The following is a 19471-nucleotide window of genomic DNA, read 5'->3' as shown; positions in this document are numbered from 1 at the left end:
GCCACAACTAGAAAAAGCCCTCGCACAGAAACGAAAACCCAACACAGCAAAAATAAATTAATTAATTAATAAACTCCTACCCCCAACACCTTCTTTAAAAAAAAAGAAAAGGTAAGTCCTTCATCATGTGAGCAGATTTAGGTCAGTAACATCTGAGATTTTGGCATCGTTACGTGAGTTCCTTAAAGAGATAATAATTATGCCCCATTCCCCCGAGAGGGTTGATGCGACTTGTTCTTTTAGTCACATTTAAACAAAGGAAAAAAGACAAAAACGATAGGTGATAAGACCTCTTCTTAGTGACTGGAATGTGAGACGATGTGTGGACTGTGACAATCAGATTTTCCTAGAGATGGAAGACGTATAACCATTCTTCTACTTGAACTACTGATCTCATCCATGTGTAACTGAATCAGGTTCCTTAGGGTCACCTGTAACTCAACAGTTTAGATTGACTTTTATAGTTGTTACAGTAAATAGTGGAGTTAGAGCCTTCAGCGCTGTAGGTGATGAAAACTTCAGAAAGCAGAGATTCCTGAGAGGATAGAGGGGTGGTTTAGGCTCATTTAGCTGTTAAACTTTAGAAAGGCAAGGTTTTGCTTTGGCTTTTTTTTTTTAATTTTTCAAACCCAATTCCCTTGAGACTGATTGTTAAGTTGTAAAACAACACAATGCCCATAGTTCAGGTTGTCTAGTTCCACAAAAGCATTCACGCTAGTTAGAAAAGAAACAAAGAAATACAGTTCCTTGAGCGAGGAGTTTAATTAACAATGTCATCTGCAGTGCAACAGGTATGTGGAGAAGGGATTAAGGACAGATCTGCACTTTCTCTTCCTTGGGTTTTCTTAAGAAGCAAATTGTCACTCTAATAATGCAGTGGCATTGCTGGTGGATTGATTCCTCTTTTTTCATCTTGGTCATGTACAAAGAGTAGTGTAGGAATGCAGAAGGTTATAGGTGCAGTACTTAATATAAATTTGTAATAAAAAGCAGAGCTTTTTAAAAATGCAAACAGGATAATGTGTGCCTTTTGGCGGTGCAACATGTTTCCTGGGAAGAAGATTTAGAATTGTGGAAAGGGTTATTTCTTCATAAGCAGCTGAGTAAATCATTTGCCACAAGTGTTCACCTATGTGAAGCAGGGGGTTAAGGCAGTTACCTGGGTTTTTACATACAATCCCATTCCTTTACTTTGGGGAAATCTTTTCTGGTCAAATGTATTCTTGATGTTGAATGTGGTGTTCATCCCGACCAGGAAAGAACAAAGGAAGGAATGGAGGGAGGGAGGGAGGACAAGAGCAAAGTCACCTTTGATGGTGTTCTTTACATATCAGGCATTGTGCTACGGCTGTTCACATATATTATTTAATATGTTAAGATCCATTAGCATTGAATTTTTTATAGAAATTGAGCAACTGAAAGAAATCAATTGCTTGGGTAAGGACAAAATAATTCAACGAAAGAAGAAAGAATGATTATCAGGAAGAAGGACTTTTTAAAGTCCCTTAAAAGCCTTAAATAGTGGGTACTAAAGCAGTATATTTAATATGGTAGCACTAAACAAATTTAATGACAAGGTAAAAAGGAATGAGATCACATTAGAACAATCAGGAAATTCTTTATTATTATGGTCTGCTCCTGCAGGTTAGTCACTTTCTTAGGGAATGTAGAAATCACTTTTAATTTGACAATTTAGTAGAAGACAGTTCAGACATAAGCTGAATGGGTGAGAAATTCATTATGTCCCAAATTTTTAATGTGCTTGAGCTTCTTGTGGAAACAAAAGACATCTTCCTTAATTCTGTTGCAAACCTTGTATCTATATGTGCTTACATTAATAGGTTTAAAAAACTTTCAGGAATAATTCTATCATTTCTGTAAACAGTGTGTAGGACATTGGTGGGCAGAGACCCCAAAATATACTTTGGTAGCGCACCTATCATGTGCTGTAATCACCCACATCCCCCCTGCTCCATTTTCAGTTCCTTTGCTACCGTGTGTCCCATCACACAATTAGGCCATTAGTTCTCCACACGTGGGGACCCGGCCCCAGAGCAGGAAGCTTAAGGAGGATAAAGTTGCCTTGGACTCGACACTTAGAATCAGTTTGGAGAAATCTTTTTTTTTTTTTTGCGGTATGCGGGCCTCTCACTGTTGTGGCCTCTCCCGTTGCGGAGCACAGGCTCCGGACGCGCAGGCTCAGCGGCCATGGCTCACGGGCCCAGCTGCTCCGCGGCATGTGGGACCTTCCCGGACCGGGGCATGAACCCGCGTCCCCTAGCATCAGCAGGCAGGCTCTCAACCACTGTGCCACCAGGGAAGCCCCCACATTAGTTTTAAAGTCCCTGCAGTAATCTTAACAATATACATATGTTTCCTCAGAGAGTAAATTAATTGTTGACGAATCACTTCTTAAGACTTTGCCACTTGCAATAAGTTTTATTGCCTTCTGAAACCATGGATGAAAGAAAACGTATATCAAGGGGTTCATAGCTGAATTATAATAAACACACCACACTAAAATCTCATAAACATAAGGAGGAGTTATAAAATTCATATGAGCGTCAATTATAGCATCAATAATGTATGGAAGCCAAGAGACCAGAAAAGCTGCCGTAGCAATACCCAATGTTTCAGCAGCTTTTCTCTCTCTCTTTGCCACTCTTTCCTTATAACTCTCTGAGGAGGACTGAACTTGGCTGGCTGTACTTTCCATCTTCCTGGCCTGATATTTAGCCACCAAAAATACCTTACCGTATATAAACAAACACCATGGCAACAGTGGGTATAAAGAATAGAAGAAAATAAATTAGAACCCAATTTTGATTCATTGAAGCTGGACAGCCTCCTACACAGGTGAGAGCAACTACTAGGTCCTCAACCCCTTCTTCATTGACCCCTGTGTGAAAGACAGAAAAACTGTATGTGACAGAAAAGAACCAAGAGAGAACAATGTATATTCCTGAAACCAAGTCAGTAAACTTGGTTGGGTAGGTCAGAGGATCAGTAAAGAAATATATCTGTCAACAGAGATACAGCATAAGTGAAATAAAGAAGCAAAACATAAGGAATTATCAAAACATCTATGAAATTTACAGTAACTCTCCCCAAAGTACCAGCAGCTCTCCAGAGACCTCACTGTGCTAAAGGGCATCACAGTCACTCCCACCGAGAAGTCCGCACAGGCCAGGGATGCGATCAGAAACTTTGTAGATGTGTGCAGCTGTTTGAAGTGAAGAATAGCAGTAATGACCAGTAAGTTTCCAAACACAGTCAGCAGGGCCCCAAAACTGAGGACTGCATACAGAATTGCCCGAGGACCTGGTGAGTAAGGAGTCTTAAGACAGGACCTGTTCACGTTCTTGTAGCAGAGTTCCACAGCTTCAGCTTGGGAGAAATTTTTCACCATTGCCTTCTTGTTTGAATGATTTCAAGGTTCTCAACTTCCCTATTTCAGCCATTTAAAACAAGAAGGAGATGGCAATTTCAAAAGCTTCTGTAAGAGGAAAAAATTTCTAGCTAAAATGAAAGCTAGTAACTTTTCTCCCATTTTGAGGGGCATATTAACTATAACCTCTTGGTCTTTCCAAAAAGTATTCCCAAGTTTTTAATATATTTAGAGTGAAAACTTGTTGCAGAAAGTCATTAAAATTATAGTCAACATACTTAGTCCAATGATATGTTTTATAAAATGTAATTAGCTAATCACTAGAGAATCCCTTTTTTGTGTTACTTTACCTTTTGAAATCTTGCCTGTAACCACCTGAGTTGAGAGCTAATTAAGCTACCAAAGGCTGTTTTATTTACTAAGCTATCTCCCCTAAGTAGTCATTTCAGCAGTAATGATAAACTGTACTTCATTCTTTCAAGAAGGAAGAAATAAATTACATCTTCTTCAAATTATAGCCTCAAAAATCCCTATAGTATAGACTGTAAAGACTGAGGAAACATTTACTCATAATAGCTTGTTAAACTTATTTGGGGAATAGATTTCTTCTATTGCTTATATTTTCAGAGTTTATGGGGTTTTCTTTTCTTTTTGTATTCCTTCATGGTCTGATAGCTTAAGATGATTTGGAGAACTATTCTTACCAGATTGATACTAATATATAACCAGTGTTATAAATATTTTCCCTGCTACTAGCCAGTTTTAGATGTCTAAAATCAGTAAGATTGATTAAAATAAGCAATAACTCACCTAGCCCCTTACCTTCCCATCCTTAAAAAACAGTATATTTTTAAACCTACCACAGAGGAGTAGGCAACACCTGGGATGGTCTTGGGGCAGGGTGGGTAGGGAGGTTCTAGATTAGCCATGTCTCTGGTGGGAATGGATTCATGCTAAGTCCTCCAAAATTCAAGTAGTGACCAAGTTGGTTTCTCCTGGTGTTTGTTTTTGTTTGTTTTTATACTGAGGAAAACAGCCTTCAAACACGTTACAGAGCTCACCAAACAAAAGTGACTCATTATTTTTTTACTTCATTTAACCATGAAAATGTACAACCTTGCATCTATATCTTAACTGAACTAGAGACTAGACTACTTGTATTGCCATTATCCCGTACCAGAGCTCTGTCCTCTGTTGAAAGTGCAGGTTCTTAAAAAAAGGCTATGTGAACACACCCGTGTATCTTTTATCTATATATCTATACTCTCTAGTAAATAGGTTTTGTTAATCTGTGAATTTTAAATGTTTGTGTATGTGTGATATGTGTGTATAAATGCCTGTGGTACTTTCAGGATTTACTAGTCCATGAATTTTAAATCAACTCATTTTTACTTTTTTTTCTTTAATTAATTTATTTATTTATTTTTGGCTGTGTTGGGTTTTCGTTTCTGTGCAAGGGCTTTCTCTAGTTGCCACGAGCGGGGGCCACTCTTCATCACGGTGCGCGGGCCTCTCATTGTCACGGCCTCTCTTGTTGCGGAGCATGGGCTCCAGACGCGCGCAGGTTCAGTTGCTGTGGCGCACGGGCCTAGTTGCTCCGGCGGCATGTGGAATCTTCCCAGTCCAGGGCTCGAACCCGTGTCCCCTGCGTTAGCAGGTAGATTCTCAACCACTGCGCCACCAGGGAAGACTCTCATTTTTACTTTTATTCTTCAAGTTTATACTTACTTAAGCCCTCACTGGTTTAATGACATAAGTCTAAGTTTCCTCCTTAGAGAGCATCTCCCAGTTACTCCTGGGATTCCCAAGGTGGGTGCATGCATGTGCTCACAAGTCAGTTTACCCAATAAAAAGACCATTTGACACCCCCATATTTTCTTCTTCTGTCCCAGCTCTCCAGATAAAGTTCACCACATCTCTTGTTTTATTCTAGAGCTGGCTAAAGAAATTTCATCACTGCCACCATTGATGGTGTCCTGCCTTAGAGTCTGAGTGTCTACGTAAAGGCTGCTATCTCCCGAAGCTTTAGGCTCCCCACTTCACTGGCAATGCTGCAGTGGTGCAAAAGGAGAGAGACCCCTTCCTCAGGTCTTTACACTTGGGCCCTAAAATAGCAGCCTTCAGTCTTATAGAGTGTCTTAAATCTTACCCTTCCCTAGAAGCAGACACTTGAGGAGTGATGAGCACTCCTCAGACCCACATCTTGGCTTAATATTTTACACCCATAAAAGGAACTAGAGCTTCTCAAAGAAATGATTCATGCAAGCCATGGGACCAGGAAAGTACAGGAAGAAACTGGAACATATTTTCATATCACTTTTTTTTTTTAATGTTGGAGCACTTTCATAAAGACGCTGTTACAGCATGAATGGGTTCCCACTGGCCAAATAAGGGACAATTTGAGTGCTTAAGTAATTAGGGAGAGTAAAAACAAATTATAAACCATTAGAAAAAAATGAGAAACTGTGACGCCATATTCATTAGAGAGAAAAAGAAAGAGAGAGATGATTGTAGATAGATAGATAGATCATAGGTAGATAAAGAAGGGCTCTTTATTATAGTAGAATACCAAGTGCCACTGATACATATGGAGAGGCTGCTGGAGTTGGAGCACCATAATTTTGGAGCCATCACAATAATATTGATTCAGAGAGAATCATCAATGGACGCTAAACCTGGTGGGAGGGGAGGGGAATTTTGATGAGAGTCTAGAAGAAGCATTTTGAAATAGAGTTTAACAAATGCAACAGAACTATTTTCTACAGATATAAATGATTAATTAGGAAGAGCACAGACACAGTAATACCCCCAGTCCTCCTTGGCAAGATGTGATAAATAGCTCCTTTAAAGTCTTTTTGTCTCTCCATGATGCTGGAAATTCTTAGCAAAGCATCATCTTTAAGAGCTCTCTGGAAAGTGTATTTTACTGTGAGGGGCAATGTAGTAGAACATTTTTCATAGCTAGTATCACATTATATCCATAGACAATCCATTCTTGCCTAGCATAGAGACTGAGAAACTGGACATGTTTATTGTACAACAGAAGGTTCAGAAAAGAAGTGTTTGTTGGGTGGCCCTGAAACATAAAGCAGTCAGAGGACAACACAGGAACACAGTGCGTCCCTAAGAGGAGGGATGCCAAAGAAAATATATGCTAAGTGTCAGGTCCATATTGTTACCCTAGATTTTTAACATTTGCTTAAGAGTCTTAATGATTCCCTGAAATATTCTTGGACAAGTTTTGAAGCTTTAGATCAGAGGAAACAAGGTTTAATGTCCTTGTTGATTCAATGCTCTTGTTAGTTAATTGAGTTGAACCACATATAGTCTAGCCCAGAGCTAGCTATCCAATAAAACTTTCTGTGATGAAAGAAACATTCTATAATCTGCACTGTCCAATATGACAGCCGCTATTCACATGTGGTTATTGAACACTTGAAATGTGGTTTCTCAATTGAGAAACTGATTTTTTAATTCAATTTAATTTTAAAGAACTTAAGTTAAAATAGCCACATGTGGCTAGTTACAGCTGTATTGGGCAGATTAGGCCTATGCTAAAGGGACAAAACGAAAAAGACCTATCACAGCACTTTAATTTCGAGAGCTGTTTCACCATACAAACTTTATTTAGGTCATTTTGTCTAGCAAAACTGGACTTTTTGCCCTGAAAATAGTATTGATTATTTTGTTTTGCTTTTCAAAGTTTATTTTTTAATTTAGTGAGCACCTATGATTAAGGCAGAATAGTGGGGTAATTAAGGACACAGTCCTCGGTGGGGCTGCGGGGGGGAGAACACAGACCTCAGGTTTAGAAAAACTCATACTCAAATTGTAGTACTTAATTTTTCAGAACCTCAATTTTTAGAAATTCAGAAATCCTAAATGTGGCATGGGGAGAAATACTTGGCTGTTATTTTTTCACATACTTGTTTCTGCTCCTGTCTGACAGTAATCTTACTCCTGTCTTTCTAGGGCTGCAGTTACACTGTGTTAAACCACTGGATATTATCTAACAATTCTCTGAAGCCACATTCTTTTTTCCAATCTTTTTTCCCCTCTCTCTTCTTAATATTGGATAATATCTCATGAACTATCTCCAACTTCACTACTATTTTCTCTGTAACTTCCCTTTGGCTAAATCCCTCTAGCAATCTTTTATTTCAAATACTATATTTTTGTCAGTTCTAGAATTTTCATTTGGTGTTTTATTGCTTTCAATTCTCTGCTGAAATTTCCCATGTTTCATTCATGGGTAGCATATTTTGTTTTACTTCATTGAGGGTAGTTATAGCAACTGCCTTGACCTCCTTATCTCCTAGTTCATGTTTGTCATCTCAGGGTTGGTCTCAACTGATTTTCTTCTTTCTTAAGAATGTGTCCCATATTCCTAGTTTTTTGTATGTTGGATAATTTGGGATTGTATTCCAGACGCTGTGAATATTAACTTTTGGAGCCTCTCCTCAAACGTTCAGAAATAGCAGGAGTATCAATAAAAGCAACAACAAATCACAAAAGTAGTGATTAATAAAAGTTTATTGTGCCCACGTCAAAAGACAGTTTGTGAGCCAGGAGCACTCAAACCAAAACTTGGAATAAGGCTCAGGAGTATATTGTTACAAAACTTATCTATCCAGGGCTTCCCTGGTGGCGCAGTGGTTGAGAGTCCGCCCGCCGATGCAGGGGACGCGGGTTCGTGCCCCGGTCCGGGAGGACCCCACATGCCGTGGAGCGGCTGGGCCCGTGAGCCATGGCCGCTGAGCCTGCGCGTCCGGAGCCTGTGCTCCGCAACGGGAGAGGCCACAACAGTGAGAGGCCCGCGTACCACAAAAAAAAAAAAAAAAAAGAACAAAAGTTATCTATCCAGAAGGCAGTGACTTCATTCTTCACAGTGATTGGTTATAGTATTAGAATTTTCTTAAATGATGGGGAATTGGTTAGTGGTTACCTCACACGGATTTTGGAAATAGTTCAAGTTTTGCTTGCTTATGATTTCCTAGAGGCATAAGGAAGAAAGACCCAGGTCAAGTTAGTGCTGCAAATTAAGCTAAATTAAGCTTTGTTCCTATGACTAAACTGGTTTCGTCTGCTCGGGGAATTTTCAAGGCTGGTCTCCATTTATTTTGGGCTTTAACCCTCTGAGCTATTTTCTCTGGCGAGTATTACCTCTTTGGTTTTAGTAGGCTCTGTTTCCTGGGGGGTAGCTCCTCTTATGTCAGACCCATTGTCTTTATCTAACCTGTTTTAATCTGCTTGGCACATGTGTCATTCAGGCGTCAACCAGAGCTGTAGGTGGACAGAATTTAGGGATCCTCGAATCTGGCTCTTTTCTTTCTGAGAGTCCCACACTCTTCCCAGTCACCACAGTGACCCTGGATCTCCAGGCCAGAAAGACCGTGTTTTCCCACAAGTTCCCTGCCAACCCATGTCCTTCAAGCATGTCCAAATTATGGTTCTCCTGCCTTTCTGTAGGTTTGGGGATCTACCCTAAATCTTTCTAGTGAGTTAAATTTCTTCATAAAACAATCTACAAATGGATTCAATGTTGTGAATGAGGAACAATGAGGATTCCAGGATGATTCCTTGCTTTCAGGCTGAGATACCAGGTGGAGGAGAAAGTGTGGGCAGGGCATGGAGAAGGGAGAGGATTTCCAGTTGGGACATGATGAAGCTGAGATGTTTAAGGACAGTTAAGTTGGGAACTGTCCAGTGGACTAATGGATACATCTGTGTAGAACTCAAAAGACTAGAGGGAGTTATTTGGGGCCATCATCATATATCATAATCAATCCCCCAGGGAACTAACAATGTTGAGGGAATGATTCTTCATTACAAATCCACTGTGTGTCAGGCATCTAGTAAGCGCCACTATAACATGATAAAATTGCTTTTCTCAGATCACATGTGAGTTATTAATGACTTTACAGTTCCAGACTATGAATAAAATTGTCCAAGATGCTAGATTTGTTTTATAATGCATGGAACAAGTTAGGTATAATAATGGTTCTGAAATTTCCATTATTCTTTCTTGATCAAAATCTTAGGATACAATATGCTCCATCACATAGTTCAAATGATATAATACGTTTTTTACAACTATTTAAAAAATTTCTGCTTCTTATCAGTGTTAGAACGTACCTTCATTTGGGATAGTCTCTTTGGTTTTAAGAAAAACTGTTTCTAAACACTATTTTCTTGGTTTTGAGGCAATTTTATCCATAATCCAGTAATCATTTACTTAACAAAATATAAATGATGATGCTTGAAAATTAAATCCCTAAAATAGTAAGTAAAAGTATGAAGGGGATTGGGACATCTTAACTCATTATTTCTAGGCAGGTCTTTCTTACTGATCTATTTCAAAGGCATTGTTTTAATGACCTTCTCATTTTTCCCCTGTACTTTGCTGCCCCTTAGCAGTCACTCTGAGCAATATTGGGCTGACCAAACAAAAGATAGATAAAAGCCCAGAAGGGAAGTGTCTGTTCAAAAATGAGTCACCACCCTACCACCTCCCCAAAATGAGGCCCAGGCCGAGCCCCTTGAAAGCACGCCAGTTAGGGATCAACCACTTTCTCCCTTCCAAGCTACCCCTCTATACAAACAAGTCAAAGACAGGTTTTTGAACTTGTCTTCATTAGAATCACAGGAGGTGCTTAAGATTTCCAGGCCCTACACCCAGAAGTTCCGATCTCTAGGACTGGGGTGAAATGTGCTTTTTTAAATCAAGCACCCCAAATGATTCTGCCATTCCACAGAACACTTTCTGAGAAACACTGCTGCAGGGGAAGTAGCACTGTTAGAAAGGAAAGTGCTCTAAACTCAGTCAGAAAAATCAAGCCCATACATTCCAGTCCTACTTGCTAAGATCCTTCTAGAGCCAGGCATCCATGCCAGGTGCTAAGAGTGCAGATAAAAGCCGCAACCCCTAGCCTATTCGTAGTCTAGTTTGGGAGAGGCCAAGTAAACAAGTACAGCACTCTGAGGTAAGAACTCTGGAAAGAGAGAGGAGTATTCAGGGGGACAAGGAGTGGGTGAGGGAAGGACCCTGGGAGAGCCAGGTTGATGGTATTTATTGTAGAAAGTTCTCCAGTCAAAGAGCCTCTGAAGTGAGTTAGTAAGGACAGATTGCATTCAAGTTTCTAACTTCTCTGACCCTGAACACATCTTCAAACTCTCTGGGTTTCAATTTGTTATTTGTACGAGAAAAAGACAGGGTATATATAATGTGGATTTATACATGTGGTTACATACATGTTTGACTCTTTCTGGGGCTGTTTTTCACTTTTACTTGACAGTGTGCTTACACTTTACACTCGTGACAGTGTTTGTAATAGGTAGAATGACTGACCACAAGATGTCATTCACTGACTCCAAATAGCTCCCACCCAGTGTTTTACAGTGCTATTTATATATGTGATCCAGATGTCTTAGGAAGAACAGTTGGCTACTCTTTCACCCAAAACAGGTAAGGTTCTAACCGCTCATTGTATTTCATTAATAATTCACAATAAACTATCAGACAGAGATCTATAACGCATTTTTGTTTAATCTTATCATTGATCATGGCATTTTAGTGAAACCCAAGAAAGGTCCAAAGGGAAAAATAGGATGAGATAACGTGAGATGAGGGGAGATGGGATCAACAGACAGATAGAGTGAAAGGCAAAGGATAGAAAGACAAAGGAAAAGATGGAGGGAGACTGAGAAAGACAAGTGATTCCCTAATCCCACCACCACATTTCAGTAACTTCCTCTTTTACAGCCCAGCGTCACAAAAACCTCCTCCTCCCAAGATGCTTCCTGAATATCTTGGCCATGACTCCGACAACAGTGAGAGCTAACACTTGCTGAGCACTTACCCTGTGCTAGGTACTCTCACAAATGTTTTACATTGTTAATTCATTTAATCATCGCAACTGTATGAGGTCATATTATAATTTCTACTTGACATGTGAAAACTGAGGCACACAGACTTTGAGTAATTTACCCAAATTCACAGAAAAATAAGTGGCAGAAGTAGGATTCAGACAAACCTGTGTCTTTATTTTCTACTCTTTCTGTAAGCTATCTGAAGACAGATTTCTAGTCCCTCCTTTTCTCTACCTCCTTAATTCCCTGGCTTGAGAAAAGTGAGGCACCAAAATTATATTGATGACTTCAAGAAGGAAAAAAGAACGTGGAGGGGGAGTGGTTTAGCAAGTTTTGAGGAGAATACTAATTGAAGGTCATGACTAGGAATATTTGAAGCCAAGGCTCAGCTGATTATTTCCTAAACTGTACATTAGCCGATTAACTGTTGTAAGAATTTCTTCAATATTTTTAACATTTACACTTTTTCTTTAACAATCTTCAGTAATCTTTCATTCTAATTAACACCAGATTTTTTTTTTTTTTTTTTTTTGGTACGCGGGCCTCTCACTGTTGTGGCCTCTCCCGTTGTTGAGCACAGGGTCCGGATGCGCAGGCTCAGCGGCCATGGCTCACAGGCCCAGCCGCTCTGCGGCATGTGGGATCCTCCCGGACCTGGACACGAACCCGCGTCCCCTGCATCGGCAGGCGTACTGTCAACCACTGTGCCACCAGGGAAGGCCTAACACCAGATTTTTAAACTTGAGATATAATTGATATATACTATTTTATTAGCTTTAAGTGTACAACATAATGATTTGATGTATGCATATATTGCGAAGTAATTACCAGAATAAGTTTAGTTAACATCCATCACCACACAAAGTTACAATTTTTTTCCCTGTGATGAGAACTTTTAAGATCTACTCTCTTAGGAACTTTCAAATATGCATTACAGTATTGTTAACTATAGTCACCATACTGTACATTACATTTCTAGCACTTTATTTTACAACTGGAAGTTTGTACCTTTTGACACCTTCACCCATTTTGCCCAACTGCCATGCCACCCCTGGCCCCGCCTCTGGCAACCACCAATCTGTTCTCTGTACTATGAGCTTGGTGGTTGTTGTTGTTTTTGAATTCCACATATAAGTGAGATCACAGTGTATTTGTCTTTCTCTGTCTGATTTATGTTACCTAGCATAATGCTCTCAAGGTCCATGGATGTTGTCGCAAATGGCAGGGTTTCCTTCTTTTTCATGGCTGAATAATATCCCATCCTCTACATATACCACCGTTTCCTTATCTATTCATCTGTGGGTAGAAACTTAAGTTACTATAAAGAATGCTGCAATGAACATGGGGGTGCAGATATCTTTTTGAGAAACCTCTCTATGGTTTTCCACCATGGATGCACCCATTTACATTCCCTCCAACTGTGCACACGAGTTCCCTTTTCTCCACCTCCTTCCCAAAACTTGTTATTTTTTTGTCTTTTTGATAATAGCCATTCTGACAGGTATGAGATGATATCTCATTGTGATTTTAATTTTCATTTCCCTGATGAGTAGTGAACACCTTTTCATGCACCTGCGTCATTACCTTTATGTCTTCATCAAAAAAATGTGTATTCAGGTTTTCTGCCCATATTTTAATTGGATTATTTTCTTGCTATTGAGCTGTATGAGTTCTTTATATGTTTTGGTTATTAACCCCTTATCAGATACGTGATTTGCAAGTATTTTCTCCCATTCCATAAGTTGCCTTTCATTGTATTGATTGACGGTTTCCTTTGCTGTATGGAAGCTTTTTTTGTTTGATGTGATCCTGCTTGTTTGTTTTTACTTTTGGTGCCTTTGTTTTGTGTGTCAAGACCAAAATGTCATTGCCAAGGCTAATGTCAAGGAACTTGCCTCACTATGTTTTCTTCTAGATGTTGTATGGTTTCAAGTCTTACACTAAATCTTTTGCATGTGGCTGTGCAGTTTTCCCAGCACTATTTATTAAAGAGACTATCCTTTCCTCATTGTATATTCTTGATTCCTTTGTTGTAAATTAATTGACCATATATGGATGAGTTTATTTCTGGTCTCTATTCTGTTATGTGTCTGTTTTTATGGCAATACCATTCTGTTTTGATTAATGTAACTTTGTAATATAGTTTGACATTTAAACTTAAAAAGACTGCATTCTAGAGAAATGGACTTTTATAAAAGAAAAAACTGAACAGCTCAGAAGTATATGAAATAAAAAGTTAAAATCTGCATGTATATTCTTCCAGATATTATTGTTTCTTTCTCTCCTTTTCTCTCTATATCTGTATTTCAAAAGTGGTATCATAACACATATTTCATTTTGTAGATGGATTTTTATATTTAATAAATGACAGACACCTTTTGATGTCACTAATATAAACCTAGTAATACTAGCTATACTATTATATTTATATTACAATATGAGCACTACATGCTATCATGTATTAATTCATTTCATCCTCCCAACAATCCTTTGAGGTGGATACATTTTTATTTTCCAGGTGAGAAAACAGAGGCATAGAGAGTGTAAATGAGTTGCCCAAGATTACACATCTATAAGTGCAAGATCTGGGGTTTGAACCCAGGCAGCCTCACTCCAAAGAGCATACTCTTAATCACCACACTACGTTCTGCCTCTCCATTATCTTTATTAAAGCCACACTGTTGTGTGTGTGCAAATATCCTTAGTGAATCCCACTGACAGATATTTATGTTGTTTCCAAGTGCTTGATATTTAATTAATTAATTAATTAATTAATTTAGGCTGCGCCAGGTCTTAGTTGCAGCATGCAGACTCCTTAGTTGCAGCATACATGCAGGATCTAGTTCCCTGACCAGGGATTGAACCTGGACCCCCTGCATTGGGAGCACGGAGTCTTACCCACTGGACCACCAGGGAAGTCCCCCAAGCGCTTGTTATTTAAAATCATATTGTGATATAAGTCATTTCAGCACACTTGTTCAAGCATTTCCTCAGTGTATATTTCTAAGGGTGAAGTTGATGGGCTGAAGGGTTAGTGCATTGCATTTAAAAGTTTGCGGAAAGGCTGTGTCAATTTATAGAGCTGCCACACTGTAAGATAGTATCCATTTTCCTACATACCTACCTGGTCAGCACTGTGTGGTATCATTCTTTCTCGTATTCCCAGTCTCTTATGTCTGACAATGTTGAATTTTACCTGAGCCGTTTTTTACACAGATAAGACTCATAGATGCCCCCCCTTGTTTACCTATGACAAGGCCATTCTTAGCCTCATAAATGATTAACTGAACTTCTAGTGTCTACGAATCAATCAGAACAAAATGCTTGTTTTGTTCAAATGTTGGTTAAGATTCTGTCTTTCCCCCAGGTGCCTGAACTTTGGTCCATCCTCAGCCTCAGCCAGCAAACGGCCAGCCGCTCCTTAACAGCTTCTCCTGAGAATAGACTGGCCACAGCAGGATACAACACTCTGATCTTGTGGCTCCCTTTCATTCCAAGTTCGCACACCCAATTCTTCCTAGCCTAGTTCCACCATCCCCCCACCCTCTATAAAAGGAAAAGCCTATTGCCTAACTCCCGACACCTTTGCAGACCTTATGATCCAAGAGCTCTCCGCATTGCAACTGTCCCTTTCCCTCCATTGCAATAACTTCCAAAGAAAGTCTCTTACTAAGTCCAGATTTGGTTTTTATTCGACAGGTCAAAACAGCAACAACAAAACAGCTTGTTTGATTTTGCTTTTCCTCCTGTACTTTTGTTCTCTTTTCGAGTATGATTATTGGCGATTTTGTTTTCTTTTCATGCAGTTTAAGAACCTCCCCAGACCTGCTCAGTCCCAGGTGATTTCCGCCATCTGCCCCGGACACCCCACCGCTGGGACAGTCCAGCACCGCCGCGCCTCTCTGCCTGCCTACCCCGAGTCTGGGCTTCTGCAGAGCCTCCACGATGCAACCCAAATGATCCATGGCAATGTTAGCAGACAATTCCAGACCAATCCAATCCACAAAAGCTGAGGCCCCTACCCCCACCCTTCCCCTCAAACAATGTGCACTTCTAGGTTTCGGATCTGACTTTCTAGAAAACCTAGGTAACACAACCTGAAAATGTAGGGGAACTTGATGCCCCACGGGGTGATCTTTGATCCCCAAGAATCTATAGAAGGACAGGAAGAAAAAGTAAATACCTCTCCTCTCTCCCCTTTCCAGCACACTCCTCCAAACTTTGTTCCAAGACACAGTGGTTCTACAAGACCTATCAGGAAGATACCCCAAGTCCCCTGTCCTAAGTGACTAAGCCATGTTTTCTTGGTGAGGTGCCACTTTGTATCTGTTCTCCCTCCTTTCCTGCCTCGCTTCCCATTTCATCTTGTTCTAGCTGCCCTAGGATTACGGTAAAGCTTTAGTATGGGGTGGGGAAGGTGGGGGGTAAGGGCAGTAGGAGAAATGTTCAAGGGTACAAACTTGCAACTAGTAGATAAATAAGTCTTAGAGATCAAATGCACAGTATATTGATTTTAGACAACAATCCTGTATTATAAACATCAAACTTGCTGCTAAATGATTAAAGACAATTTAGGCCATACAAACAAACTTTATTTAACACTTCACAAGGTTCTCCTTTCAGAAAACTGCAAAATGGGACAGAAGACAAAAAACTTTTACAGGTTCAAGAGTAAAGAATAAGGAAGAGAAAAATACAAAATATCTGATTGGCTGGGGCCACATACTTAATCTTGTTTCGAGTGAGAAGACCCAGAGTCGGTGGCTTGGCGTTTGGGGACTGGCTGACTGGATATACTGCTTTTCTGGTCAAGAGGAGCATTTACAGGGACGCGAAAGTTATCTAAGTTTTGGTTCGATGACGTGGCCCCCTGGGCTGTAGTGTCTCCATCTGGAGCCTAGAAATTCATCTCAGTATTGCTAAGAGACTAGATCTTAATTATTCCCACCGTAAAAAAGAAAGGGTGATCACATGACGTGATGCAGGTCTTAGCTAATGCTACGAAGGCAATCATAGTGCCATAATAAACGTATCAAATCAACATTTGTATACCTTAAACTTACGCAACATTATATGTCAAACATATTTCAATTAAAAAAAGCTTTAGTATGTGAAATTTTGCCTAAGCTGTATTTTTTAGGAAACTTGGACTAAGACCCTTCTGTGAATTGTCTATGCTGAGCTTTTGCCTATTTTTCTAGTGTGATGTCTTAGGTTAGTTTTTCTAGATGCAGAAACTAAAGTGGGGAGCAAGAGAAGGTGAGAATAAAGTTCAGAAGAGAAGGGGAATAGGGAAAGGAGGTTGAGGCAAGGGAAAAGCTAAGAATGTGGTCTCAGCTAGAGACCAGCTTCAGTCCATCCCACAGGGAAGTTCTAGAGCACAAGTTGCACCAGAGAATCATCTGTTCTTCCACAAGTCCAGGAGCTGAGGTCAGTCAGTCATTGACTGAGTCTATGGGGTCAGGGGATCTTGACTCCTGAGTAGGGCTGCTCACCTTGGGCCAAGGGTAACTCTCCAAAGAAGACGGTTGTGATTTGTTCTTAGCAGGTACAGCAACTGTGCTTTGGTTCCCGTGGCAGTTAAAGGGAATTTGATTGGAGAATCAATAGCATCCTCCACATGAGATCTGTCTTTCTTATAAGTGATAAGGATGTAAACCATCTGTGTTAGAGCTCGCACATATTTTCTGTGCATTTGTCACTCTCTCTCATTTTGTTTATGATTTTAATAAAGAAATTATAAATTTTTGTGTGAAGATGAACAGAATATGCCACCCCGAAATATATTACTTTAACATAAAGATAGTTTTAAGCTGAAAGCATCTGAGATTCAACAGATGCAAAAACAAAGAAAAAGAAAAAAAAAAAGTCTTCTCAAAGCTTTTCTTACCTGACCAGAAGTAGCAACTTCTGGGAAATTAGGCTGCTATAAAATTCCTTTTCAGTGCAGATCTACTCCCAGAAGGGAGAACTCAAATAAAACCTACCTCCAATCCCTTCTCCAAGGGAGTTTAGTTTTAAGACCATTCATGTCTGTATAGACAAACATTAACCCAAACTTAAACTTTTGTCCTGTTAATATGTCTTTTGTTAGTTTAATTCACAAGCCCCAGGTGCTAAACTTAAGAGAGTAGAGAAAAAAATTTTTTCTCCACTGCTACATGTATCAAAAATACAAATCATCCTATTCTGCTTTCCTTGCCTTTTTCACTCCAAGATGAAAATAGTCATCAAGGTATATGGGATATGACACAGACCATAAACTTGGATCTACACAAAGAAATGAAGAGATTCAGAAATGAAATGTATGAAGGTAAAATAAATTTTTTCTCATTTTAAATTACTCTAAGATATGGATAACTATATCAAAAATAGTAAAATATATTTTATAGCATGTAAAAGTGAAATGTATGACAATAACACAAGGAGAGGGAGGACTTAGGAATATACTGTTATAATGTCCTTAGAAATGTATTACTTGAAGGTAGGCTCAGATTAATTCTAAAAAGAGGTATAAAATATTTCTAAAAGAAGTATCAATATGTATAATAAGTCAATAGAGGAGATAAAATAGAATCATTTAAAAATTCTTGATTAAACTCAGGGTAGGAAGAAAAAGGAGAATAAAGAAAGAATAAATGGAATAAATAAACACCAATTACCAGGATGGTAGATTTTAATTCAAGCATATCAAACATATCATAGATTTAATTCAAGCGTACTTCAAATGTGAATGATCTGTACATATCAGTTAAGATCAAGTGGAATTTGAAATAAAAAATACATTTATATAGTACCAAAACAAATGAATAAAGTACATATGACTTACAAAATATGTGTGGGTTTTGTATACTAAAAATTATAAAACACTGATTAAAAGTAAATAAAAGGGGACTTCCCTGGTGGCACAGTGGTTAAGAATCTGCCTGCCAATGCAGGGGACATGGGTTCGAGCCCTGGTCCGGGAAGATCCCACACGCCAGAGAGCAACTAAGTCCGTGCACCACAACTACTGAGCCTGCGCTCTAGAGCCCGCGAGCCACTACTACTGAGCTAGTGTGCCACAACTATTGAAGCCCGTGTGCCTAGAGCCCATGCTCCACAACAAGAGAAGCCACCGCAACGTGAAACCCGCGCACCGCAATGAAGAGTAGACCCCACTCGCCGCAACTAGAGAAAGCCCGTGTGCAGCAACGAAGACCCAACGAAGCCAAAAAAAGTAAATAAAATAAATAAATTTAAAATAATAAAAAGAAAGAAAGAAAGAAAGAAAGGAAGAAAGAAAAGAAAATCTAAGTAAATGTAGAGATATACTGTGTTCATGAATTGAAAGTCTCAATTTTGTTAAGCTGTTAATTCTCCTCAACTGATTTTTGACAAGAGTGCAATAGTAACTCAACGGAGAAAGAATAGTCTTTTCTATAAATGATGCTGGAATAATTAGACATCCATATGCAAAAACAAGCAAAACTTTGATATATACCTCATATAAACATAAAAATTAACTCAGTATGTATTGTAGACCTAAATGTAAAGGATGAAACTATAAAACTTTAAGAAAAAAATATAGGAGAAAATCTGTGTAACTCTGGGTTTGCTAATAAAAAGATTCAACACCAAAAGCAGGATCCACAAAAAGAAAAATTTGGCAAATTGGACTTTATCAAAATTAAAAATTTTACTCTGTGAAAGACGCCGTAAGGAAAATAAAAAAGACAAACTACAAGATGGGAGAAACATTTGCAAATGACATATTTGATCAAGAACATATAAAGAACTCTTAAACCTCTACAACAGGGAGACAATGTAACGAAAAAATGGGCAAAAGATCTGAACAGACACTTCAGTAAAAAAGACATATGAATTTTAAATAGGCCTAAAAAGGATGTCCAGCATCATTAAGGAAATGAAATTAAAACCACAGTGAGATGCCTCTATACAACTATTAGAATAGATAAAATTAAAAGAGGAAATCTAACACTACCCAATGTTGACAAGGAATTAGAGCAACAGAAATCCTCATTCATTGCTGGTGGGAGTGCAAAATGATACAGCCACTTTGGAAAACAATTTGCATTTTCTTATAAAACTAAACATATATGACCCAACACTCCCACTTTTGATATTTACTTAAGTGAATTGAAAACTTATACTTGTATCAAGACCTGCATGCAAATAATTATAGAAGTTTTAATCGTAATAGCCAAAAATTGG

At 39.0% G+C, this 19471-nt stretch overlaps 1 protein-coding gene across 1 annotated transcript; it reads right to left on the bottom strand.

Annotated features, from left to right (window-relative positions):
- Window positions 1-2356: 2356 nt before the first annotated feature.
- Window positions 2357-3454, bottom strand: LOC307195494 (trace amine-associated receptor 9-like; the record flags this gene model as incomplete). The annotated part of the gene is given in 3 exon segments (XM_079939612.1): window positions 2357-2762; window positions 2764-3010; window positions 3013-3454. Coding segments are annotated over 3 exon segments (1050 nt in total). The 5' UTR covers window positions 3410-3454.
- Window positions 3455-19471: the final 16017 nt, after the last annotated feature.

Source organism: Stenella coeruleoalba, assembly GCF_951394435.1.
Source record: "Stenella coeruleoalba genome assembly, chromosome: 12".
In the NCBI taxonomy this organism is placed as follows: Eukaryota; Metazoa; Chordata; class Mammalia; order Artiodactyla; family Delphinidae; genus Stenella; species Stenella coeruleoalba.
The sequence above is the reverse complement of the archived record's forward strand: the minus strand, read 5'-3'. Positions and strand labels throughout refer to the sequence as shown.